We start from the raw sequence: 25,871 nt of genomic DNA, 5'->3' as shown, positions 1-25,871 counted from the left end.
GCCCCGCGCCCCCACTCTACCCGCGCTCTTCCCGCCACACACACATTTCCCCTTCCCCTCCGCACCCGCTTACTATTTCGCTATCTTCTCAAACATTACGCGGGTCTCTTCTTCAGTCAAAGGCCGCATTTTCCCGCTGGGTTACAACACCGAATCCGCGTGCCTCAGAGGCCGGAAACGGAAGTCAGCCGCCGGCCGCTCCCTGGCAACCCCAAAGCCTGCCTCTCTAGCCGCCTTCAATTTCTTCCCCACGCCAGCGCCCGGTAGCCTGGAGGACCGTCGGGAAAGAAAGCCGGCCGGATACGAACCCCCGGCTGCTTCCGGGCCTAGATTCTGAGCCAGCGCCCTCGCTGGGCCGGAGGGGAAGTGACGCTGCTGCCGGAATATGGCGGCGACGGCGGCAATCGCTTCGTCGACCACGGCCTCTGCCACGGCGACGGTCACTGCAGCGGCTCTCGGGGAGGTGGAGGATGAAGGGCTCCTGGCATCGCTGTTCCGAGACCGCTTCCCCGAGGCCCAGTGGCGGGAGCGGCCCGACGTGGGCCGCTACCTCCGGGAGTTGAGCGGCTCCGGGCTGGAGAGGCTGAGGCGCGAGCCCGAGCGCTTGGCGGAAGAGCGAGCGCAGCTGCTGCAGCAGACGCGCGACTTGGCCTTTGCCAACTACAAGACCTTCATCCGAGGCGCCGAGTGCACCGAGCGCATCCACCGCCTCTTTGGCGACGTGGAGGCGTCGCTGGGCCGCCTGCTCGACCGCTTGCCCAGCTTCCAGCAGAGCTGCAGGTGCGGCGGGCTCGGCACTAAAGGGGCTTTTAGCAACTGTAATAGCTGACATTTATGATGGAAGAAATAGCTAACACTTACAAAGCACTTACCATGCATGGGTCAGGCTCTCCTCTGAGCATTTTAAAAAATCCATTTAAGCTTCACAACAGCTTTGGAGGTAGGTACTGTTATTCCCATTTAATGTTATGAGTAAGTTGAGACAGCTTAGGAATTGTCGAAGAGGCTCTTGGAAGCTAGTAAGTTTCCAAGTTAGAATTGGACACCAGCAGCAACTCCCTCATAGGACTGTTGTGAGTATTAGAGAATACATGCAAAGCACTTATCATTGGGTCTGACATAGCTAACACTCTGCAGTTGTCAGCTATAAGATACACATGCAGACTGTCCAAAACTTTCATTGAGAGAAGTCTGACAACGAAATCTTTCCATTTGGAGGCAGCAAAAATTATCAAAAAAATCTCTCTTTCTTAAGCCATATTCTACCTCTCTAGATCCTCAGTCTCTTATCCTTAATTCTGCCTTTCATGGTAAAAGTTTAAGTTGTGAGTCTTTGGATATTTGACAATAGCTTCTGTACCCTTCCACCCTCCAGAATAGATAAAAGACTTCATAAAGCAGATCTCTGCAATTATGGAGAAGTGAAGACTGTGGAATTAAAAGTGGAACAACAGCCTAAGAGAAGATTAAGGGGCTGAGGGAATTTGAGGGTGAGGTTGTAGCTTTTTTTTTTTTTAAGATTTTTATTTATTTATTTGACAGAGACAAAGCAAGAGAGGGAACACAAGCAGGGGGAGTGGGAGAGAGAGAAGCAGGCTCCCCGCAGAGCAGGGAGCCCGATGTGGGGCTCAATCCCAGGACCCTGGGATCATGACCCGAGCTGAAGGCAGATGCTTAACGACTGAGCCACCCAGGCACCCCAAGGTTGTAGCTTCTAAACTGGTTAGTGATCACAAAAAGAATAGATATTATTAACATTTACTGTGTGTCCAGTTCTGTGTTAAATGCTTCATACACATCATCTCATTTAATCCTCACAGCCTTATGAGGTGGATCCTACTAAATAGTACCGATGAGGAAAGAGTTCAGAGAGCCTAAGTACCTTGCCAACGCTAATTAAGTGGCAGATCTGGGCTCACATATTTTTATCATTTGTTAGTTGTGTGATCTTGGACAAGTTGCTTAGCCTCTCTGGGATTAAAGTTGTCTCAAGAGTAACAGTACTTACCTCACAGGTTTGGTGTGAAGATTAAATCATAAACCATCCAGCTCAGTGTCCAGTTCATAGTAAATGCTTGGTAATTGTAGCTAACTTTCGGATGTAGAGCAGTGAGCAACCAATATTCTCCTGTTTGTTACTAGAAACTTTGTCAAAGAGGCTGAGGAGATCAGCTCCAACCGCCGGATGAACACCCTGACTCTAAACCGGCACACAGAAATCCTGGAAATCCTGGAGATTCCTCAGCTAATGGACACCTGTGTCCGGAACAGCTATTATGAAGAGGCCCTGGAGCTTGCAGCCTACGTACACCGACTGGAAAGGAAATACTCCTCCATCCCTGTCATCCAGGTAGTCAAACTGACCCAAAAGGACTCAAATTGATGTTCTTGTAATCAGTAATTCTGTGGTCATCACTGAACCTTTAGGCAGAAATCTTAGGGAAATTTTGCATGTTTCATATCGGTTTCTGCCAGCCAGACAGGTTTGAACATGAAACATTCATTCATTCATTCAACTGATAAATATTAATCATGTGCCAGACACTGATCTAGGTGCTGGGAAGACAATGAGACAAAGCAGAGAAGGCCCTAGTTTTCATGAATGTAAGTTGATAGTTGGCAAATAAATAAATAACATGATCCTTTCAGATAATGGTAACTGTCTGAAGAAAATAAATTAGGGAATGGGTAGAAGGAGACTAGGGTGAGGTACCCTAGATAGAGTGGTGAGGAAAGGCTCTGTTGGAGAGATAATATTTAAGCTGAGAACCAGATGACGAGAAGGAACCAGCCACACGAAGATGTGGGGAAAGAGCAAATCAGAAAGTGGAAAGAAAAGGTATAGCAGACTGACAAGGGAACAAGTTGGGAGTGTTTAAGAAATACAAAGGAAAAAAAAAAAAGCCAGTGTGACAGGATTGCAGTGAGCAAGGGGACAGAATTAGGAAGCGGGTGAGGCAGGAGAACAAAACAGGGCCTCTAGGCCACAGTGAATAGTTACATATGGCCACAGTGAATTAGATCTTTGTTGGTAAGCCTGTACACATCAACTTTAGGAAATCTTCATATATCAGGAAAAGCAGTGGGAATGCTGATCTGTAGTATTCAGGGGTAGTGGAATGGATTCCTGGAAATGTCTTTCCCAGTGTGGTGTGACTGACCCCCTATCTTGTCAGGGCATTGTGAACGAAGTGCGCCAGTCCATGCAGCTGATGCTGAGCCAGCTGATCCAGCAGCTAAGAACCAACATCCAGCTCCCTGCCTGCCTCCGTGTCATTGGCTTCCTGCGGTGCATGGATGTCTTCACTGAGGCTGAGTTGAGGGTGAAGTTTCTTCAGGCCCGAGATGCTTGGCTCCGTTCCATCCTGACTGCCATCCCCAATGATGATCCCTATTTCCACATCACAAAAACCATTGAGGCCTGCCGTGTCCATCTGTTCGATATCATCACCCAGTACCGTGCCATATTCTCCGATGAGGACCCTTTGTTGCCCCCTGCCACGGGTGAGCACACTATGAATGAGAGTGCCATCTTCTACGGCTGGGTGCTACAGAGAGTCTCACAGTTCCTGCAGGTGCTGGAGACCGACCTTCACCGGGGGATTGGTGGTCGTCTAGACTCTTTGCTGGGTCAGTGCATGTACTTTGGGCTGTCCTTCAGCCGGGTGGGGGTTGATTTCCGGGGCCAGTTGGCTCCTGTTTTCCAGCGGGTGGCCATCAGCACTTTCCAGAAAGCAATTCAGGAAGCAGTGGAGAAGTTCCAGGATGAAATGAATTCCTACACCCTCATCTCAGCTCCAGCCATCCTGGGCAGCAGTAATCTGCCTGCTGCTGTGCCAGTCACTCAGCCAGGGACCCTGCAGCCACCCATGGTGCTCTTAGATTTCCCACCCCTCGCCTGCTTCCTCAACAATATTCTGGTTGCCTTCAATGATCTGCGCCTCTGCTGTCCTGTGGCCCTGGCACAGGGTGTGACTAGGGCCCTGGAGGACGCCCTTGCCAAGGTGAGCACATCCTGTTGGCTCTCTACTGGGGCTTTCTTTGGTAACAGGTGGCCAGACTTTTGTAAAAAATAAACCAGTTTATGTGATAGGTGGTTGCAGACTTAGGCTTAGTGGGGTTTTAGAGATTTTTCTGATTGAGCAGCTCTGGTTAGTCCCCCATCATGGGACCTAGAACAATTCATGAAGTGGCTCACCTGTAATAATGATTCAGTAAAGTATTAGTTTTCTACTGCTGCATAACAAACACAGCAGCCTAAAACAACATATTTATTTTTTCCCAGTTTCTTTGGATTGGGAGTCCTGGGTCCTCTGCTCAGGATCTCACAAGGTTACAGTCAAGGTGTTGGCCAGGCCACAGTCTCATCTAAAGTTTGGAGTCCCCTTTCAAGCTCATTCATGTTGGCAGATTTCTGTTCTTTGCAGTTGTAGGTTTAAGGCTTTCAGGTCCTAGTAGCCACCTCACTCCATACAGTGTGGCTTTCTGATTCTTCAAGGCCAATGGAGAGTAACTCTCCTACAGTGAGTCTCTTCTTTTAGGGAAATCCTCAACCCCTTTTTTTTTCCTCAACCCCTTTTTAAAAGGCTTATCTGATTAAGTCAGGCCCACCCAGGATATCCCTTGATTAACTCAAAGTCAACTGATTAGGGGCTTTGATTACATCTGCAAAATCCTTCACCTTTGCCATATCCTATTGGTTAGAAACAAGCCACACATCCTGCCTGCAATCAAGGGGAAGGGATTACACAAAGGAGTGGATACCAGGGGCTGGGATTCAAAAGAACCATTTTAGAATTCTACATAATACAAGAAATACTACAACTAATGGTATCCTGCACATTTTTTACATATTTAAACCTTTAGATATTGGGATGTTTCTTACAACTTATGGCATCTTATAATTGCTGTCAGCCAGATGGCAGTTGTGACATGGTTATATAAAATCTTTCTGGGCCCAGCTCTCTCACTTTTGAGCTTGCCCGCTCTCATATCTCAAGAGTGTATTTTGCTTTAATAAACTTTCCCACTTGTGTTACTCAAAAAAAAAAAATGTTAATGCCCTCCTGTAAGAGAAAGAAAGCATGAGCATTGAAATTTTGTAGTCAATGAAATTCAGGTAATAGTAATTTGCTAATATTTATATAGAACTTACTCCATGCCAGGTAGTGTTCATCATATTTTATACCTATTAAGACTTGATCCTCACAACCCTAAGAGGTAGGTCCTGTTGCAGGCCCTACTCTATAGATGAGGAAACTGAGGAACAGAGGGCACAAAGTGTTTAAGTTATCACTTGGAAGTCACAAAACCAGCAAGTGGCACAGCTAGGACTTGGAACCAGGAATGTCAGCTAGGTTGTTCTGTTACTTGTATGTGGAACTTCTTTTCTAGCTCTGTGTTCTTTTATAATTTTCTAGTGATCTAGCTTCCTGGAACCTTAACTACCTTACTCAGTAAAAACCTTTTACAGTTTTGCTTCATTTTCCTGGATCCAGTATAGTTCTGGTCATCTCCTTTAGGAATCAAGAACCTCTTGATGCTCTTCCACTGAAAGTGGAAAGTGTGCCAGTAATGAAACAAGTTGGGTTTGGGTCAGAAATACATTAGTGAAGTGACAGAACTGTGGAGAGTGACAATTCTGAATTTAAACAAGACGGTAATATAATGTACTGTTTGGAATGACTTTATGAAAACTTGAGGGCTGCACATTTGTGCTTAGTTTCAGGTACTGCTGATGGTGATAGACTACTCTAGTGACTGATGGTGCCCTTGTCCCCTAGGTAACCAAAACAATCCTGGCCTTCCATCGCGCAGAAGAGGCTGCTTTCAGCAGTGGGGAGCAAGAGCTCTTTGTCCAGTTCTGCACTGTCTTCCTGGAAGACCTTGTTCCTTATTTAAATCGCTGTCTCCAAGTCCTTTTTCCACCAGCTCAGATAGCACAGACCTTAGGTAAGAGAAAGGAGGGGAAAGCTCTTTAAAACTACTTTATTGATATAATTCATATACTAAATAAAATTCACCCATTTGTAAAACTCAGTGTTTTTTATTAAGTATACAGAGATGTACAATCATTACCACTATCCAATTTTAAAAATGTTTCCATCACCCCAAAAAGATCCCTGCAGCCCAATGTTAGCCCCTGGCAACCCCTAATCAGCTGTTACCGTATATTTGCCTTTTCTGGACATTTCATATAAATTAAATAATACAGTATGTGTATATCTGGCTAAGTGGAAGAAGCTAGTCACAGGAGAACCACCTATTGTAGGACTCTATTTATATGAAATGTCCAGAGAAGGTATTTTAAAAAGATTTTTCCTAATTTGTCTTCACTTCCCTGTCCCCACTCTCTCTGTGCCTGGAGTGGGGGCCGGGGGAGCCAGAGCTTCCCTTAGGGCAGTCGGCCAGTGGCCACACCAGCAGAATGGCTGTTGGCCACTTTACCCCAGCTTTCTCCTTGGGCCTGGCACAGGGAAGCCAGTGCCTTCTGAGGTTCTCTTGGCTTTTAACTCGATCCATCCTCCACTGTGTTATTGCAGATTACCTCCAAAGTCTTGCCTTATAGTATAGTTTCCTGTCCCATATCACGAAGATGACTTTTACTGTATGGAAATGTGGAAACTGTCCTGTAAGTTTTTCTCCCCTGTGACACATCAATATTTAAATTTATTTAACGTTTTTTCTATTTCACTTTCTCTACCTTCTGGGTCAGGCATTCCACCCACTCAGCTCTCCAAGTACGGAAACCTTGGGCATGTGAACATCGGCCTCGTCCAGGAGCCTCTTGCCTTCCTCCTGCCGAAGAGAGAGCTGGTCCTCTGTCTAGATGAAAAGGAGCTGGTGCCGGAGCTCGCGGCTCCAGCACCCGCCGCCGAGGAGTCAGGCTTGGAGTCCGTCGCTGCAGCTCGCTCTGAGGATGCGCAGGAGCAGGCGGACTCAGCCGAGGCGCCGCAAGCTGAGGCGCCCGGTGCGGACCCCTAGCCGGCGTCCCTGCACCCAGCCGCGGCGCGGCCCGGGACACGGGATGGCCAGGGCTTCCTGCCGCGCCCGCGGGGAGGCGAGGCCGGCCTCGGAGAGCACCGGGCAGCCCCATGGGGGAGGCTCCAAACGCATTCGTGACAGCAAACGAAAGGGGGAACCTCTGCGTCACGCTCGCCAATGGTTGATTATACAGTAAAACACGGAATTCACTAATAAAGCTGCTGACGTCACGGAGGCGGGCTGAGCTCTGCGGGCCGCGCTGGCGCTCCCGGAAGGCGCGCGGGAACTCTGCTTCCCGGCGTCCCCCGCGACGGGAGGGCTCGCCTACCGGGGCCGGGGAGGGTGGCTGCGGTCGGGCGGCTGTGCTCGGCGCACCGGGGGCCGAATGGGAGCCGGGCTGCTACTGGGGACGCTGCTGGCGCGGACGCGTCACTGCTTGGGGCCGGCCCCACCGTGGGGAGGGGGAGCGGCGGCCGGCGGCGCCCGGGCCTGCAGTTCTGCGCCCGCCCGGGACGGCCTCGAGGGCCCGGCGCGCCGGCGGTCCTACTGGCGCTACGTGCGGCGTCTGGTGCGGGGCGCGCCCGAGCCGCCGTACCCGCGCGTGTGCCAGGTCGGGGACCCGGCGCTGCGGGCCGTGGCGGCCCCGGTGGACCCGGCGCAGCTGGCGGGGCCCGAACTGCAGAAGCTGGTGCAGAGGTTGGTGCAGGTGATGCGAAGCCGACGCTGCGTGGGCCTGAGCGCTCCGCAGCTCGGGGTGCCGCTGCAGGTGCTGGCTTTAGAGTTCCCCGAGGCGCTCTTCCGCGCCTGCGCGCCGCCCCTGCGCGAGGCCCGCCAGATGGAGCCCTTCCCCCTGCGCGTGTTCGTGAACCCCCGCCTGCGGGTGCTAGACAGCCGCCTGGTCACCTTCCCTGAGGGCTGCGAGAGCGTCGCGGGCTTCCTGGCCTGCGTGCCCCGCTTCCAGGCCGTGCAGATCACAGGTGCGGGGGGTCGGGGCGGGGGGTCGGTGGCTTTGGGGAGGTTGGGTAAACGCGTGCGTCTCTTCCCCCCGCCCATGGAGGCGGCGACCTCGGGTCCCATGAAACAGTTTTTGCAAAGCTCCAGTAAAGCGCAGACTTGTGAAAGTGTAGGCTCAGGGAAGCCTCCGGGCAAAACTCTGGAGTGGACGTGATTCAAGACTGACCGATTGGGATGGGGATGGCGGCCAGTGACAGCAGAGACAGCTCCTCGGGGTCGTGGTTTGGGCTGGGAACGTGGCCTCTTTCCGATGTTGCCGCACTCCAGGTCCTCTGCTCTGTGCCCTCTCCCTCGCTGTCTCCCACACACACGTTCTACCCAATTGGAGCCATCGTGGTGGAATGGGAGAAGTGGCACGCAGCTTTGCCCAGCCCAGGGTGATAAGCCACAGGATGTTTTGTGGAATCTGATTTGCTGGAGTTGGAATGATTGTTCCTCTTGAGTAGGCCACTTGGTCCAGGTCAGAAAGTAAATGGTACCCCTTTATTTTATAGTGTACCAAGTTGAAAGACTTTTAGGAATTGAAATAAATCAGCAGTATCTCAGAAATGGGAGGAATGTTCAGAAATGAAGCACCTTAGGAAGATCATTTCTCATCTCAGCCCCATAGTAAGTCCAGCAACCTAATTGTCAGTGTTAGAACCACACTGAATACTTGGTAATGGGTAGAGTTGAGGCATCTTTTCTGGGAAGAATAGAGGCTGCTGCCTACATTCCCTTCTGATGTTGCCTCTTGTCAACAGGAAGAGCCAGAGGCAGGGAAAAGGTAAGGAGATTAAAAGTGATGCAGTTAAGCATATCCTTACCCAGGCTGTAACTTACTTTGCAGGGCTGGACCCCAAAGGGGAGCAGGTGGTGTGGCAGGCGAGTGGATGGGCAGCACGTATCATCCAGCATGAGATGGACCACTTGCAGGGCTGCCTGTTCATTGACAAAATGGACAGCAAGACGTTTACAAACATCTACTGGATGGAGGTGAATGATTAAAATTTTCCTGCTGCATCTGAGGATTCTGGAAATGAAAACACAAACACTTGGGATTTGAGCTGGGTATGGCTTGCCCATTTCCAACTTGATATTGGGCTGGCTCTGACAGAAAACAGTGAATTGCCAAACCAGGTTGGAGGAATATATCAAAAATGTTTGCCCTGAAATCATCCATGGACAAAATATTGCCTTCAACGTGAAAAGAAAATGAACTCCCCCAAAGAGTAGACATTTCCTGATGATTTTGTATGGTAAAAAGTGGGGCAAATAACCACTCCTAGTAGACATGATTTCAAAGACCTGTATGATCTATCCCAAAGCCAAGATTTGATAATGACATAGTCCCAAAATATCTGAAAGCTGTTTAAAAATGCAGGTTAAGACTACGGTTGACCATCTTCACTGAGTTCTTATTTTTACAAAGGGCTTGTGTGTCTTACCTGCAGAGTCCTTTGCCTTGGACAACAGTTTGCTTGTGTAAGTAAAACAGAACAGAATGGCCACAGTTCATGAAGTGTTTAATGAGAGTATTAACATAAATGGGTACCCGCACATTTTACCAGGTTCACAAGTTTTGGTCTCCACCTTCTGCCTTTAACAGATTTGGGGATGATTTTCCTGCAAAGATTTCTCGGGCAGCTGCTATTTGGCTCATTCTTTTTGGTGGAGCTCATGGATCAGGGCTAGGGGAGGGCTGATAGTTGACGAAGCAATGAACCTCTTCCTGTCACAATTAGAAAAGAAAGAGAAAGCAAAACTTGTGCTTCCTGGTCACCACACTTATTTTGGAAAAATAAATTAGCATCACCCTGGCCAATGATTAGCCTTAAGACACTGTCAGAGCTATTTGCAAGAGGTGAAGGAACTTGTTTCTCTAGATACTGGTCTTGCCTCATTTCTATGTTGAGTTTTGCAACATGGGTACTCTTACCAGAGTCCTCAAAATCCTAGGACCCGTGTAGTAAGTCCAGTAAGTTGCTTAGAAAAAACTTGTTTTAAACAGTAGTTAACTAAACGAACCCGGTATGGCTTTCTCTAAACAGGCCACCCTCTGGGGGCCTAAGAGGTCAAGCAAAAGGGAACTGGCTCTCTCTGCATTAAACTTTGGAAGGGAGTAAGAGCCGGCACTGCTCCAAGGTGAGGTTAGATACTCCGCCACTGGGAAAGTCTGTAGAAAACTCTCATTTATACTAAAAACATGGATCCTTATGAAAATGAGGATTCAGTGACCCTCCTTTCCCTTGGACAATGTTCAGAAGCTCCTGCAGGGTGGCTTCAGGATACTCAGAAGCTTCCTTACAGTGCTCTGAAGTTAACAGTCCTTACCGATGCCTTTGTAATGTAGATCAGTAACATTTGCCTGCAGCTTCCTGACCTGGGGACCCAAGAGTACGTGGTTGCTCAGAGTGGACCTTGGAGAAAGCCTGAAACTATTACTGACAACATGAGGTTTACTACTGTAAACAAATCCACCAAGGAGGATTTGTGCAACTAGCTACTACAGCCCAAAGCAGCAAATCTGCATTTCTAATAAAATCTCACCCACCTCAGGGAGATGTATCAGCCACAATAACCACACATACAAATCAGCATCTTGAGCTAAGGAAAGTTTTAGAAGTCAACTACCGAAGTCAAAGCCAAGGTAAACAGAAGGTTTAGGCCAGAATTCCCAAGTAGGGAAGAGTGAATTTCAGAGTTAGCATTTAGGGGAGGAAATACATGGCTCTCCTCTGCACCTGTGAGCCATGTATAACATGGATGGTGAGGCATGCCATCAGTCTGAGGTGACTTCGGCCTCACATGTGAGTAGGACATCCATCACCCTGCATCCTGTCACCAGTGGTGGAGAGAAGAATGGAGAGGCGTAGCATCTGTGATAGCCGTGACCAGAGCTATGAAGATGAACCACAGCAGCCCCAGTTTCTGTTAACCCCTGTGACTTGCCAAGGCGTCTGAGCAGTAGAAAGGAAGATTTTAAAAATAAAGCAAGGACCTTCTGAGTCAAGTAAAGGTGACTGGAGGTAGAGTAAGAAAACACAAGTAGCTAAAATGAAGGAGTACGAGTCGGGCAGTGTCCTGTGCTGGCTTCTAGTCCAGCATTCACCAACATTAACTGGTGGCTCAGGGCACCTAACTAAAGCGAGAGCCACGGGAACTCCTGAGTGACAAAGATGCCAGCCACGGATGCTGCCAAGGCGTCACCTGGTCAGGCCTGCTGAGGCACCTGGTATTGAGGCAGGGCTAACATACCCACACTGGAGAGGAGCATTTGGGCCCAAGCCTTCAAGGAACCAACAAAAGTTGGCTCAATTCAGCCATTCCTAACCAAATCAAAGACCACCATGGTGCAAGGCTACTGTGATCTAAGAGTTGGCCACATCATCAGTTCTGGACAATCTGGGTTTTAGTAAGACCTGGAGCCATAATCACAGCTTTTGGAGGGGAAGGGAAAGTAGACCAGCCAGATGGCAGGCCTTTTGTGTATTCCTATGCACACTATCAAGCAGCACGGCCTCCTACTCAGCATTTTTAGGGCTGCCAGGTCTAGAGCCTTGGGGGGCGGAGCGGGAGGGTGTCTCAAGATCAGGAGTCACAGATTCAAATGGCCACAGGAGCTCGGCAGGCAACCTGGAGGACTGAAGCAGTGCGTGTGGAGGTGGTGAGCTGGAGAGAGTGTTCTGCTTCTGAGCACGGCAGCCCCTCCTTGGCTGTGGCTGACAGGCTGCCTCATGGGGACGTAGGCCCAGCACTGCCTCATTTCCCAGAAGCCAGAAATCTGCATTTTCACATCAACTCTTGATTTTTCAATGTTGGCAGCAGACCAAACCAAACACAGCTGCAGGCCATGTCTGGGCCACAGGCCTCCCAGTCCGCAGGAAGAACTGTCCAGGTGCCACATGGGCAAGGCCCCGGGGGTGGGGGTGGGGTGTCTGGCCAGCCTGACCAGAGAACAGGCGTGGGGACTGCGGCAGGTTGGCAATGCCCTCCTCCGATGGAGAGAAGAGTGTGGAGAGAAAACCAGGGGGTCTTTCTAATGGAAGCAAGCATGGCCTTCAAGGAGCCCAGATAAGAATCAAAGATGAGATCACTCAGGTGGCTCAAGAGGGAAAAGGATTTATTAGCCCATTTCCAGGGCAGGGAGCCAGGGGCAGTGGCAGGGTTCAGTGTTCCCACATTGAGAGGGAAGAAAACGCAGCAGTAAAACCCACCTGACTACCTTCACTCCTTCTGAGCTAGAGCTTTGTGCTCAAAAACCACCCTCTCCTCCTGCAGGGGGGACATATGGCCCGAGATGCTGACCTAGGAGGGTGGGAATGGCTTGGTTATACTCTTGGCCTTCACGGGCAGGGCTTGGGCTGGCACCCCAGGGCATCAGCCACTGTGTTCACAAGTAGTAAAATTCGGGTTAGAAGGGACAGGCGGAGGGAGCTGCAGGCCATCCTGAAGGTCTGCAGCAACCCCACAGTACGGGCTGCTCCCACTCCTTGACGCTTCTGGGAGATCTGAACTTTATTTATAAACAAGACAAAAATCCAAGCAGCATTAATTTAGGGGAACAAAGAAAGGTTTAAAAAAAAAAAAAAACCAAAAACCACAGAGGGGCAGGACAAGGAGTTGGTGAGCATCCAGAAGAGGAGAAGGAGAGGAAGGAGGAAGGACCAGTACTCCACCCAGTGCTGAATGTGCTTGTGTCTCTGCGGCCAGGGAGGCCCTTCCTGCCTGCTCCCTGGCCGGCAGCCAGACAGCAGAGGGGACGCTGCAGTGAAGTGAAGACGAGCCCTGGAGCGCTGTCTGGCCACTGACTTGGGGAGTGCCGTGGATTTATTACCCCAATCGACCCCCCACCTTCACCGTCACCAAGTGAAGAAATCTTTAACTCTCCTGTCCGAAGTCCTCTGAGAATTTCTTCACTTTCAGGAGATCGTCTGCATTCACGGTGGGCCGAGTGGTGGCCAGAGACCGGAGCATGTCCGACTGCAAAGACAAGGGCACGAAGCTGAGGAGGAGCCAGGCCCCGGGGCCTCGACCTCCCCTTGTCGCAGACCCAGGGGGTGCAGCAAGAAGAGGCCAGTGTTCCCAGTCACTCCCAGCCCCAAAAGCAAAGCTCCCTCTGGCTGCCTGGCGCCTGCCTGTCTCCTGTGACAGGACCGCTCTTCCCTCCTGAGGTAGCTCAAACAGGCCTACTTCTCGTCTGAGAGAATCCAAGCTCCCCTCACGTCTTAACTCCTGGGAGAAGCTCGCTCTGACCGCACACCCGCCACCCCAGCCACACTGGCAGACGCCTGCCCCACACGACAGGCAAGACGTCGGGGAGACCGGAACGAGAAGAGGGCAAGACTTGTCCCGTGAGGCTGCCTGTGCGCGCCATCCAAGCAAGCTGCCAACAGACGCTCGCTGCCTCCTTCTGGGCACAGAACAAGCCAAAGCCATGGAATGATGTAGTCACACCAGTGGGCCTTTATTCTTGCTGAAGAAAATAAAAGGCTCATGCTATGGCCTCCATCTTGGGCCCCCGCTGAGTCTGTAACAGCACGAGCCCCAGCTGCCCAGCGCCCCAAAGGCCATTCTCGGTTTCAGAGAGGCCACGACAGCCCAGGACGGAGAAGGGGAGAAGCCTATTTTTATTTTCAGATCCAAGACCCCAGTTTTCTGGGCTCTGTGCAGTCCCTCTCCCAGCCGGCCACTTACCATGCAAACCACAGGCTCTAAGAGTTTGTCACCAGGGACATCCATCCAAGTCATCTCCATGGCCCCTGGGTCCCCTGGTGAGCATGGGGTCAGGAGGTCATCGATCATAACGCTAGGGTTGGTGCGGGAAGGGCCACAGACCTGAAATCAAACAGGAGTTGGGCTGCAGGGGTTGCACCTCAGTGCTTGGGGAAGGGACAGGATGCTTCAGATTTCTGAGTCCTGAAGAGAAGGTGGTGGTAGAGGATGTATGCATGCCTGGCCTTCTAGGTCATCAGTCTGAGAAGAGAATGACTCCTTCCGAACTCTCAGGCTGGCAGTCGAAGTAGCTCAACGTAGGATTTCAGAGGTTTGTGATTAGCATGATATTCCAGGCACTGTTCTTCAGAATCTCAATTTGTGGCCCAAAGTGTCTTAATATCTTCCTCTTCCTCATTAACTCCATCAAATTTCACCACAAATGCAGTGACATCAAGAATGTTTTTCTAACCACAGTCTGCTTTATTGGCAACATCCCCCCAAATATCCCCAAGGCTAATTCCCTCACCTCCTTCAACTCTTGACTCCAATGTCACCTGGGTGGCCTATCCTTTAAGAATACAACTTGCCCAGGGGCGCCTGGGTGGCACATTCAGTTAAGTGTCCGACTCTTGATTTCGGCTCAGGTCATGATCTCAGGGTTGTGAGATGGAGCAGAGAGTCCCTTGGGATTCTCTCCCTCTCCCTCTGCCCCTCCTCCCCATCCCCACCCCAGCTCATCCTCTCTCTCAAATAAATAAATATTTTTTTTATAATACAAGCTGCCCACCCAACTCCAAACTTCAGAAACACCAGACTCCATCCCCTGCTCTATTTTCCCTCTCATCACCCTCTAAGAAATGAGTATCTCCTCAACTACTGAAGAGGCTCCGATAGGGCAGGGACTTTTGTCTGCTGTGGTCACAAGTGTCTCCCCAGCTCCTAGAACAGCACCAGAAGCATAGTAGGAACCCCAGCAGACACTCAATAGAGATATGCTGTGTAAGAGGAGTTCCTCCTTAAAGCAGGTGATTTTTTTTTTAAAGATTTATTTATTTATTTGAGAGAGAGAATGAGATAGAGAGAGAAAACATGAGAGGGGGGAGGGTCAGAGGGAGAAGCAGACTCCCTGCTGAGCAGGGAGCCCGATGCGGGGCTCGATCCCGGGACTCCAGGATCATGACCTGAGCCGAAGGCAGTCGCTTAACCAACTGAGCCACCCAGGCGCCTAAAGCAGGTGATTTTGTATCCGCCGATTCTTCAGACACCGAGTGGGGTCCCCACACACAACAGCAGAGCACTGACTGTGGAAGTGGCAGAGGTGACTGGCATGGTGCCATGTCCTCTGGCTTCACGCAATCTGAGATGGTGAGCATTGGAGCAAGAACTCTAGGGAGAGAGTGGTGCAACCCCAGCCCCTACAGCCAGAGGGCTCACTTTATACTTGTCCTTGGTTCTCCAGGAGACTGAAGCTATGTCACCTGAGCAGCCAAGGAATTGGCAAAGAAAGCTGATATCCCCATTCCTGTGACACTTTCTCAGCAACTCCTTGCTGGCCCAACTTACCCTTTTTTTTTTTTTTTAAAGTAGGCTCTACACCAGGCGTGGAGCCCAACATGGGGCTTGTCAGATCAAGACCTGAGCTTCGATCAAGAGTCAGATGCTTCACCAACTGAGCCACCCAGGTGCCCCTCCACTCACCTTTTTGAAGTGTGTTGCTGACTGAACTTTTCTAACAGGCTGCATGAGGGAGTCCCGCACAATGATGCTGATGTCAGCACCTGAGTAGCCTTCCGTCTTCCGGGCCAGCTCGTGGATGTTGGCATCTGTGAGGTTGTGGGGAGTGCTCCCCAGATGCAACCGGAACATCTGGGCACGGGCAGCCTCCTCAGGCAGCGGAATGTAAATCCGCTTTTCAAACCTAGAGAGCCAAGCACATGGCAGGACTTGAGAAGAGATGGCTTAAGAGTCTTCGTGGAGAGGGGTGCCAGGGCCCTCCAGAAGCTGGCTTCACTGAGGACTCTGCTCACCTTGTAGACATGAAGAGGCCCCTGGGCAAATGGGGTCAGGCTGCACCCACGGCTGCCAGCAGCAGGCTGACTACAGCTGGAGAAAGACCTCAGCCCCTGGCTCCTACTGGGGAAGACTCACCTCCTTCTAATGGCTGAATCCAACACCCAGGGGATATTTGTGGCACCAAGAACCAGAGTCCCATCGTTGTTATTCCCCACCCCTGTGGAGAAAGGGACACACAGATGCTGAGTCAGAACACCTGCAAGGATCAGGGAGCATCTGGGGGAGGCACTTCAGGGCCTTTGTGTGTTCTGATCTGGGGCCAGCCCCATTCCCCCACCAGCAGGGCCCCAACCAGGTCTGCTGGGCTAAGAGCCTTCTCTGAAGCCCTGCCAGCCTCGGGAAGGTCAGAGGGCTCCTGGGCAAAGGCTGGGGTAACCTCTCTGCAGGCCTGTGGAGAGGGAGTGGAGAATGGCTGCACTGACATTTTCCCTCCATCCTAAGGATCATCGAACCCAGCCGCAGCTAAACGATGAAGCCCTGCGTTGGCTGCAGACGGACCGAGAACCAGGGCGGGCACCTAGCACTGGCACGCACCCTGCATCTGGACCAAGAACTCCGTTTTGATCCTTCGGGCAGCCTCGCTCTCATTTTCATTGCGTGACCCGCAGAGGGAATCCACCTCATCGATGAAGATGATGGAGGGCTTGTGCTGCCTGGCCAGCTCAAACAGGTTCTTGACGAGCCTGTGAAGGTGACAAGTGAGGCTGGGATCGGAACACCCACACCCAGCCCAGCCAGGGCCCCAGTCACTGCTTCTCTCTCCCTTCCCACAGGCAGGTCAAGCCTCCAGTCAGGCCTGGATTTCAGACAGTAGCCATCACAAATCCGCTGACAGCACGGTACCAGGAGGAACAGCCAGCCTCCATGACAGCCCAGCTCATTAGCTTTGGATTTAGGACAAGTCCCTTCCCCTCCGCCCAGCCTCAGTGTCATCCTCTGCACAACAGGAGTCGGTGTGGAAAATGCCTGAACTACATGAAGTCCCCAACAGAGGACACCCACCCGATACCCAAAGATTGTGAGTGCTTTTGCCTTCTGTTCATGAGGGCTCCTCTCGCCCCACCGAGTGCCCATTCAGTCTCAGCAGGTTCTGTCAGGACACAGTCCCACCCAACAAGCTAGCAGAATTCCCCTCTGCTGGCTACTTCTCCCTGACCCCCACCAGCGGTTCCTCTGGGCCATGGCTCATGGCAGGGAAGCAGGCCTGGCAGCTGACTTACTTCTCACTCTCCCCCAACCACTTAGACATCAAGTCTGAGGAGGACACTGAGAAAAAGGTGGAGTTGTTGGCCTCTGTGGCCACCGCTTTGGCCAGGTAGGATTTCCCTGTGCCAGGGGGTCCAAAGAGCAGTATCCCTCGCCAAGGTGTACGCTTGCCTACAACAAAGAATAAACTGAGGTGAGCTTCCTCCTGCCTGGGGAAAGGGAACAGAAAAAAGCAGAGGGGACTTAGTTACTCTAAGTACGGACAGAAGAGCAAAGTTCTACAAGACAACTGGTTCTAGAAGCAAAGGAATAAAGGGACCTGAATTAACTGCTGAGAGCCTGCTCCTAGCCCTGGCTCATGACCCCCAAAACCTTGCAAAGTGACACTGGCTGGCACTGGTTCCTGACCCTACTCACCCACTGGGATGGTCAAGTCAAAGTTCTAGTCGCAATGGTGTTTCTGACACCAGAGAGGAGCCAAGACGGTTGTGATGGGTAGACCCTGGGGCCTCTCTTGACTGAGAGCCCTGAGAGGGAAGCTTGGGGCCTCACCGCTGGAGGGCCCACCGAGCTGAGTGGTCACCTGCTCCTGGACACCTTCAGAGTGGGAGCCCTGGGCTGGCTTCCTGAGAAGCCTATTTTTCCATCTCGGCCTAAAGTAGCTCAACTCTTACCTGTGAACAAGTGTGGGAATTTAATTGGCAAAATGACAGCTTCTTTGAGGGCCTCCTTGGCCCCCTCCAGCCCAGCCACATCACTCCACCGAATGTTGGGCTTCTCCATCACAACAGCACCTGCAAGAGGCAAGATGAGCCTTCCACCCGGAGCCCGACCGATGAGTCTGAGCCGATCCTCCAGGGACCCTCGCCACATCCCGCTCCCATTGCCGCAGGGCGGCGGGCCTCTTACCCATCAGTTGTTCTTGCAATTTCTTTTTCTCTGGATTATCCCCTTCACTGTCACTATCACTGCTGGGAAAGGAGACAGAAGACGACAGACTGAAGCAAGAGGCAGTCGGCAAGGAGGCTCTGAGAGCGAGGCCAGGCTCTGGGTCATGAGCCGCCTGCCCCGCTCAACAGTGGTGACAGACCCACCAGCAGGGGCCTCAGAGATGCTCAGGCCACCTGTTAGCAACACTCCCCTCCGTGTTCTCCAGGAAACACTCCCGGAACCCATCCTTGTTTCTCCATTAAGGGAGTAAGAACAGAGACGTGTGTGTCTCCAGAAGGCTGGTGAGGGACATGTGCTTTGGGGGGACTTTGGGAGCAGCTAGGTGGGCAACCGGAGCTGTCACTGGCCTTTCACACAGACTCACAACCAGACAGCAGGTGGTGTGACTCGGAGGAGAGTGATGTTTAAAGAGGGGGACCTGGGGGCGCCTGGGTAGCTCAGTCATTAAGCGTCTGCCTTCGGCTCAGGTCGTGGTCCCAGGGTCCTGGGATCAAGCCCCGCGCGGGCTCCCTGCTCCGCGGGAAGCCTGCTTCTCCCTCTCCCACTCCCCCTGCTTGTGTTCCCTCTCTCGCTGTCTCTCTCTTTGTCAAATAAATAAATAAAATCTTTGACTTTGGAGGGGGACACAGAGTCCCTGCGTGTGGGTCCAGCCTCCATCCAGTGCCAGCTCCGTGACCTGGGCCACGTCTGAACTTGAGTCTGCTGCCTCCTCTGTCAGATGAAGAGAGTAGCTCCGAGCATAAGAGCAGCTGACTCCATCCTTCCTGCACGCCCCACTTTACTCTTGGGGCTTTACCCGCATCATCTCACCCGCTCCTTAGGGCGACGCTGGGAGGGAGGGGCTGTTATCCTTCTACAGATGAGGAGCCTGGAAGCACAGGGGGTCATGGCACGTGTCCACGGTCACCCGGCCAGGAAGTGGTGGCGCCGGGATCTACCCTGAGAGCCTGACTGCAGAACCCCAGGCTTGTAACCTCCCTGCTGGCTCGCATTTCACTCGCAGCTTTTCTGTGCGGATCCAACGAGGCATCGGTCCGAAGCAGTACTGCTCACGGTGCCTGGAGCGAGCAGCTCGGGGCGCTAGCATGTGAGTGGCAGCCCCCCGAAGGAAGGCAGCATTAGCAACAGGAGTGAAGCACCACAGGAAAAGGACACACGCTCATGGGGTCTCTGGTTCCCCGGTCGGCTCCTCCACTCCTCTGTACTCACCCCTTGCTCTCACTCTGATTTTCTTTGACTGGCTTCTTGCCATGCTTCTCTTTGCTTCGTAAGTAATCCTTCAGCTTCTCCGCCCGGTCTAGGTACTGCATGCACTTGGCTCGAATGCTCTCCTTGGCCTTGTCGCTGTGTGCCTCATCTGCAAAAGGGGAATTGGAGAGGGTGTGCGCACCCTGCTCTCCAGGGGCTTTGCAGCCTGGGAGGGCCCTGCACGTGACTCACATTTGATAGCGTGTAGGAAATACTCCACAGCATGCTGGTAGAGCCGGAGTGCCTCCTCGTAATTCTTGGCTTTATCCTCCTCAGTGGCTTTCGTCACCAGATCAATGGCTTTCTGGAAATGCGAAGCAAATACCTCAGTGCTTCCCAAGAGACCCAAAAAGCCCTTGGGGTCCCAGGGCAGCAGGAATCCTGTGGATCTGTTAGTCACACACCATTATGTTGGCCTGTTTTTCCAACATCAACTAGAAAGGCCTTGAAAGGAAGCCTTTGTAAACGACAGCCATCCCTCTTCACAATACACTCATACAGGTGAAAACAACCTCCTTCTCCATTTCACTCTGGATTTCAGTAAGTGGAAACCTGACCAAATATCTCAGGTTAGGGCTCAAGGGGAGAATCCACTTTCTATTCCTTGCGTCAAGGGAAAGAAGAGTGGACCTGGACCCAGCACCTGGAACCGGGGAAACACCACAACCAATTGCTGTGTGGCTCAGCATGAAGGCCAGGAACCGCACTTGACCTCGAAGGCCAGAGAAGAGCCAGCCCTGGGTTCTACCAGACCGGTCAAAGGGATCTCTATTTCCTCCTACCAGCCCAGCCTGTTTCTCTGTGGGGAAAACAGAAGATGGTTTTCCTAAATTTGCTACTTAGGGAAGGGATGCTTAGACACATGGGTCAGTACACCAGTAGCTCTAGCAATGAAAGTGCTTGCTGGGGCGCCTGGGTGGCTCAGTCAGTTAAGTGTCTGACTCTTGGTTTCGGGTCAGGTCATGATCTCAGGGTCAAGAGATCAAGCCCTGCATCCGGCTCCGCACTCAGCGGGGAGTCTGCTCGAAGATTCTCTCCCTTTGCCCCTCCCCCACTGGCATATGCACACGCTAAAATAAATAAATCTTTAAAAAAAGAAAAAAGCAAGAAAAAGGCTGGCTTACTCCAAAGTCATGTATGTGCTGCCAACTGAGGGGAATGGTCCTCTGGCATCTTCTAAGAACTCTGTGAGAGTATCTCTGTGAATCTCACAAATCCTGTGGGCCTGTGCTCTAGACCGAACTCAAAGCAGGCTGGATCTTTCAGGCAGCTGCCCCACACCTACATATCCAGTTTTAGAAACCACGGCTTCACCAACCCAGGAAGCGCTACCAGAATTATCTTCCTCAAGCTGATCGGCACTAGACACCAGGCCAGCAGATCCCACTGTACACACACAGTTCCATCCACAGCAAACAATAAACCTCCTGACCAGCTCTTGGCAGGGCTCAGGCATTTGTGCAGCCCTTCCTCATCTGAAAGTAAGAAATCTCAGAAAGACACAGCTAGCTCTACAAAACTAACAGACAGAAGCAGGTTAGGCCAGGTTGACGACAAATGAACCCACCAGAGGTTGACGAGATGAGGAAAGGCCAAAGAGTGTTGGCTACTATTTTCAAGCTCAGCTACCTCCATTACCTACAAATAGAGAATGGCCAGGAGCCCAGAACCTTCTCGAATGATTAGCTTAAACACAAGCTTCGCAGGTCTACTGTTCCCCAACGACCCGCTCTTCTGATGAGACAATGAAATGAATTCTCCTGTCCCTGATGGCGTCTCTTCTCCAGAACAAACATGCCCAGTTCCTTGGACTTTTTCACTCTATATGCCTTCTTCCTTGGGTCTGTCCTTTGGAAAGGCAGGGCTCAGAACAATACTCAAGGGATGCTCTGCCCACCTCCCTCTGAGATAATTAATGCACCTAAGAGCACATTAGATCTTTTTGGCAACTGCATACAATGTTTCACAGGCAAGAGGCCTCAGCTGCAATTTGAAGAATAGTTTTGCATAACACAAGGGTGAGGTGATAAATAAAACTGCCAGCCTGCTGCATCTCTAGTAACACATATGGCAAAGGATGAGGGTGAAGGACAAGTTTAAGGAAGATATGCTAACAGAAGAGCTGGCAAACTGTAAAGAACCAGATGGTAAATAGGTTAGACTTTCCTGGCCGTACAATCTCTGCAGCAGCTACTCAACTCTGCCTTTGTAGCCCAAAAGCAGCCATAGAGAATACGTAAATGAAGGAGCAGGAATGTGTTCCAATAAAACTTTATTTATAGACACTGAAATTTGAATTTCATAATTTTCACGTGTCATGAGATTTCTTTCCCAGCCTTTTAAAAACATAAAAACCTACATTATGTTAAGTGAGAGAAGCCAGTCAAAAAGGACCACATATTGTATGATTCCAGTTATATAAAATGTGGAGAATAGGGGCGCCTGGGTGGCACAGTTGACCGAGCATCCGACTCTTGGTTTCTGCTCGTTTGGTGATCTTGGGGTCATGGGATCGAGCCCCATGTGGGCTCCGTGATTAGCCAGGAGCCTGCTTAAGTTTTTCTCTCCCTCAGCCCCTCCCCCCTCTAAAATAAATAAACCTTTTAATAAATGAACAAATACGTAAAGTGCCCAGAATAGGCAAATCCAAAGGACAGAAATTAGCTGAGTGTTTGCCCAGGGCTGGGAGAGATACAGGATTTGTGGGGTTAACGGTAAAGGGTGTGGAGTTTCTTTTTGGGTGATGAAAATGTTCTAAAAGTATGGTGATGGTTGCACGACTCCGAATATACTAAAAGCCACTGAATTGTATACTTTAAATGTGCGAATTTTCTGGTGAGTTATATCTTAATAAAGCTTTTCTTTTTAAGATTTATTTTAGAGAGAGAAAGAGAGCCTGAGCAGGGGGAGAGAATCTTCAAGTAGACTCCCTGCTGAGCACAGAGCAGATGCAGGGCTCCATCTCAGGACCCTGAGGTCATGACCTGAGCCGAAATCAAGAGCCGGCCGCTTAACCGACTAAGCCACGCAGGTGCCCCTTAATAAAACTTTAATAGAAATGTGAAAACATTCTTAACTCACATACAAAAACCGTCTGGGCAGGGGGGAGCTGCAGGCAAAGTTTACAAACCCTTGTGATAACAAATCCGAGCTTCTGCTGGTGGATGGTGGGGGTCTGGCTTTGGATTCTAGTTAATTCTTGGCCAAGTAGCCCCGTTTATTCTATGCCTCTGTTCCCACTTTTTCCTCCACCTTCGGATATCTGAATGCTACCCACCCTTTCCGGATCCAGCCAAATGCCCCTTCTTCCATGAAGTCTTGCCTAGCTCCTTCACAGGCTTTATTTTGAGCACTTACTATGTGGCAGACACTGTGTTAAGACTTCACCTGAATTACTCAATCCAGAGCCACTGTCACAACAACCCTACAGGGTATTACCCCAATTCACTGACAGGAAACCCGAAATTCCAAGATCAAGTAACTAGCCCAAGGTCACATGCGGGTGAGTGGTAGAGCCAAGACTGAAGCCCAGGTCCGAGGCCTGGGCATGTTTCTGTCCGAGGGCCCAGTAGCACGGGCAGCACCTGGAGGATCGGTCAGTCATGCATCCAGGTGGCGCCACCCCAGCACCCCCAGGCAAGACCTAGGGAATGAATGAAAAGGTCGCTGGCCGACAGGAGGAAATCCGAGGCTGGAGAAGGAGCGGGGACTCGTCCTAAGGGAAGCAGGAGGAGGAGGGAGAGCAAGCAGCCCGACTGCGGGGCCGAGCTTCCCGGGCGGCGCCGGTGCGGTCCGCAGGAGGCTGATCCCCGCGGCGGTACCGGGGCGCCGCCGGCTGCACGTAGCGGCCTCGGGGCTCGGCCTGGCCCGGGCGGAGGGTGGGGTGGGGGTGGCAGGGGAGCGGGAGTTCTGGACGGGAGACAGCCAGTGGCTCCGGGCGCGTGAAAACAGAAACGGGCGGAGGCGGCGACAGGGCGGCGGGGCGAGGGCCGCGGGGCCGGGGTTCCGAGCAGGCCACCGGCCCGACTGCTGGTTCGCAGGCCCCACCGCGCCTCCTCCGGCCTCCGGAAGCCGAGCCCGGCCGCGCCGAGGTACCTGGAGGGTTGACGTTGTCATTTCATCTCCTGGGTCCGCCCCACACCCCGCGGCGCTGCTTGCGGCCTCAGTCCGGCCCCGGGGAGCCGAGCTGCTGGGTCGGGCGCGGGGAGCCCGGCGGCTTGGCGCTGGGCGCGGGCAGGGCTGCCGCTCGCAGCCGGAGCCGAGTCGGAGGGCGAGCGAGGAGCGCGGCCCAGAGCGGTCGGGCCCGAGCCGCGCGGCTGCCCCCCGGCGGCCACGGCTGGCACTGCAGGCGCCGCTCCCCGCGGCCAAGGGACGGCCCGCACTAGGGCCGCGCTAGGGCTGGGCAGGGGGCGAGTCAGGGGCGTGTTAGGGGCGGGGAGCCCAGCGAAGACGGGGTGGGGGCGGGGCGGGGCAGGGCGGGGCACGGCGGGACGTGTGGGCGGGGGCGGGGCCAGAGGCCGGGCTGGCTAGAAACCTCAAGTCCTCGATCCCGTTTCTAGTAAAATAGCTCCTGTAGGACAGCTTTTCTTGCACAGTAAACCTAATTCCCAGAGCTTTGGGTTTCTGATGTTTAATAGGGTATGCTAATAATTAGTAACTACCTTGTCTGGCTTTTGGGGGTAATAAATGAGCTAGCTAATGTAAACACAGTGTACCCCACACTGGTGACTCAGTCTCTGTTAACAATTTTAAAAAAATTCTTTTTTGAGAGCGCGCGCGAGCACGAGCGGGGGGAGGCGCAGAGGGAGAGGGAGAATCTCAAGCAGGCTCTATGACCAGCGCAGAGCCAGACCGTGGGGCTGATCTCAGGACCCCAAGATCATGACCTGAGCAGTAATCAAGAGTCAGGTGCTTAACCGACTAAGCCACCCAGGTGCCGCCTCTGTTAACTATTATGATGCTGGTGGCTGTCTAAAGTCAGTTTTAGTTTTTGTTTTAAGATTTATTTGTTTATTTATTTATTAGAGAGAGAGAGCGCGAGCACAGGAGCAGGGACAGAGGGAGAGGGAGAAGCAGGCTCCCCTGCTGAGCAGAGAGCCCATGTGGGACTCGATTCTGCGGCTCCGGGATCTCCCTGGATCATGACCTGAGCGGAAGGCAGACACTGAACCAACTGAGCCACCTAGGCACCCCTGTTTTTGTTTTTTAATATTAACCCTGCTACTTTTCTCTTTAGGAAAATGGTTTTCTTTTTTAAAGATTTTTTTTTTTTTAAGTAATCTCTACACCCAACATGGGGCTTGAACTTACAGCCCCAGATCAAGAGTCACATGTTCTACCAACTGAGCCAGCCAGGTGCCCCAGGAAAGTGGTTTTCTTAAACCTCCAATGCTGGGGTCTTTAGCCCTGTGAACTTCAGTATAGTACACCTGTGCTAGTTTCTGGGGATATAGCAATGATCAAAACAGCTCTAGGGCAATCTACAGTTTGAGAAGAAAGATGATGTTCATCAGGAAAGATGACATAATAAGCGTGTTGAGGCCCATGTGTGAAAATCCATGTGCTATGTGGGGTCCAACAGGCACCCTGCCCAAGATAGGTGGTCAGCCAAGGCTCCCATTTAAGCAGAGGTTTGAGGGATGAGGCAGGAGAAAGAATACTCCAGGTTGATAAAACAGCCTGTAGAAAGGTCCTGAGGCCCTATGGAGGCCACTGGTGGAATTTAAGAGACTGAAAGAAGGCTCAGAGAGACTGAGAGCAGAAAGAAAGTCCAAGTCTGATGTAAACTGATGTGGGGGAGTTGGTCAAGGCCAGGGCATTTGGCTACGGTAGAGATTTTGGGTTTTATCCTGAGAACAGTGGGAAACTGTTTTTTGTTTGTTTGTTTTTAAAGATTTTATTTATTAGAGTATGAGCGGCAGACGGATGGGGGGAAGGAGCCAAAGGGAAGCGGACTCCCTGACGATCATGACCTGAGCCGAAACCAAGAGTCGGACACTTACCCAACTGAGCCACCCAGGCACACCTGTTGTTGTTGTTTTTGATAGGTGACTCTAGCCCTACTATGCAGAACAGCTTGCAGGGACGGGGTGGCTACTGCATGCAAAGCTATTGCTGTAGTCCGGAAGAATGAGGGGAGCCTGCACCAGGGGCAGGGTCACGGAGAGACATATACAGAATGAGAGGTTTGGGAAGACAAATCATAAGCACATGGAAATGTTTTAGATTTGGGGTATGGTGAGGGCGGGAAGGGAAAGAGGTGACTCCTGGGCTATGGCTTCAGGACCTGGACAGATGAGTTGGGGAATACTGAACAGAGACCAGGTTTGGGGGCTGGAGGAGTGAGGAAGATCGCGAATTTGAGGTGCCTTTGAATCATCAAGTTTCAGTTAGATGTGTTTGGAAGTCAGAATAAAGATGAGGCCAGAGATACAGAGCGAAGAGACATCTGGGTATAGGTGGCAATGAGATCTCCTAGGGCAGAGCAGAGTGCAGGCTGAGGTGAGGGGACAGCCTAGGACAGAGCTTGGAAGTTTGTTGGCTGACGAGAGGAGGATGAGTCGGCCAAAGAAGCTCAGAAAGACAGCTGGAGAGGGAGGAGAGCCACAAGAGCGTTTTGGGAGTCAGGGAAGGAGAGCTGAGGAGGAGAGGTGAGCACCGTATCTGATGCCGCTGAGGAGGCAAACAGTAATATGCAG

The 25,871-nt window shown here is 51.7% G+C and overlaps 3 protein-coding genes across 7 annotated transcripts in view; 1 reads left to right on the top strand and 2 right to left on the bottom strand.

Moving 5' to 3' along the window:
• The window catches only part of NIP7 (nucleolar pre-rRNA processing protein NIP7), a 62,627-nt gene extending 62,309 nt beyond the window's left edge, over positions 1-318 (bottom strand). For 3 of the 4 annotated variants that reach the window (XM_028094523.2, XM_088027458.1, XM_028094531.2), the window contains exon 1: positions 74-318. In XM_028094523.2, the coding sequence (XP_027950324.1) occupies positions 74-129 (56 nt within the window). In that variant the 5' untranslated portion in view covers positions 130-318. The remainder of the gene's footprint in view (positions 1-73) is intronic. The other variant, XM_028094516.2, reaches the window with a different exon arrangement.
• Positions 242-9,490, top strand: COG8 (component of oligomeric golgi complex 8). Its single transcript, XM_028094435.2, has 7 exons — positions 242-780; positions 2,143-2,350; positions 3,177-4,004; positions 5,784-5,952; positions 6,716-6,983; positions 7,231-7,961; positions 8,828-9,490. Exons 1-7 carry the CDS (start codon positions 386-388, stop codon positions 8,983-8,985), a joined length of 2,757 nt encoding a protein of 918 aa, XP_027950236.2. The 5' UTR covers positions 242-385; the 3' UTR covers positions 8,986-9,490.
• A 2,593-nt stretch (positions 9,491-12,083) lies between these two features.
• On the bottom strand, positions 12,084-23,436 carry VPS4A (vacuolar protein sorting 4 homolog A). 2 transcript variants are annotated; one of them, XM_028094461.1, is made up of 11 exons: positions 23,269-23,436; positions 19,366-19,477; positions 19,135-19,282; positions 17,884-17,945; positions 17,649-17,768; positions 16,989-17,145; positions 16,303-16,451; positions 15,844-15,925; positions 15,394-15,613; positions 13,675-13,815; positions 12,084-12,960 (listed from the first exon to the last, which is right to left on the bottom strand). In XM_028094461.1, exons 1-11 carry the CDS (start codon positions 23,287-23,289, stop codon positions 12,859-12,861), a joined length of 1,314 nt encoding a protein of 437 aa, XP_027950262.1. In that variant the 5' UTR covers positions 23,290-23,436; the 3' UTR covers positions 12,084-12,858. The 2 variants fall into 2 exon arrangements, with proteins under 2 accessions (XP_027950262.1, XP_027950271.1); XM_028094470.1 differs by having other exon boundaries at positions 17,884-17,942.
• Between the last annotated feature and the right edge of the window lie 2,435 nt (positions 23,437-25,871).

Source organism: Eumetopias jubatus, unplaced genomic scaffold, assembly GCF_037043125.1.
Source record: "Eumetopias jubatus isolate StellerSeaLion01/CBP00866 unplaced genomic scaffold, mEumJub1_p1.0 scaffold_10, whole genome shotgun sequence".
NCBI lineage: Eukaryota > Metazoa > Chordata > Mammalia > Carnivora > Otariidae > Eumetopias > Eumetopias jubatus.
The sequence above is the reverse complement of the archived record's forward strand: the minus strand, read 5'-3'. Positions and strand labels throughout refer to the sequence as shown.

Coding starts and splice junctions, on each gene's coding strand:
- COG8 (XM_028094435.2), top strand. CDS start 386: ATGGCGGCGACGGCGGCAATCGCTTCGTCGACCACGGCCTCTGCCACG. Junction 2,351..3,176: donor CCTCCATCCCTGTCATCCAG/GTAGTCAAACTG, acceptor CTATCTTGTCAG/GGCATTGTGAACGAAGTGCG. Junction 6,984..7,230: donor GCGCCCGGTGCGGACCCCTA/GCCGGCGTCCCT, acceptor GGCGGGCTGAGC/TCTGCGGGCCGCGCTGGCGC.
- VPS4A (XM_028094461.1), bottom strand. CDS start 23,289: ATGACAACGTCAACCCTCCAG. Junction 15,926..16,302: donor GTTCTTGGTCCAGATGCAGG/GTGCGTGCCAGT, acceptor CTTTCTCCACAG/GGGTGGGGAATAACAACGAT. Junction 13,816..15,393: donor CAGCAACACACTTCAAAAAG/GTGAGTGGAGGG, acceptor GTTTGATTTCAG/GTCTGTGGCCCTTCCCGCAC.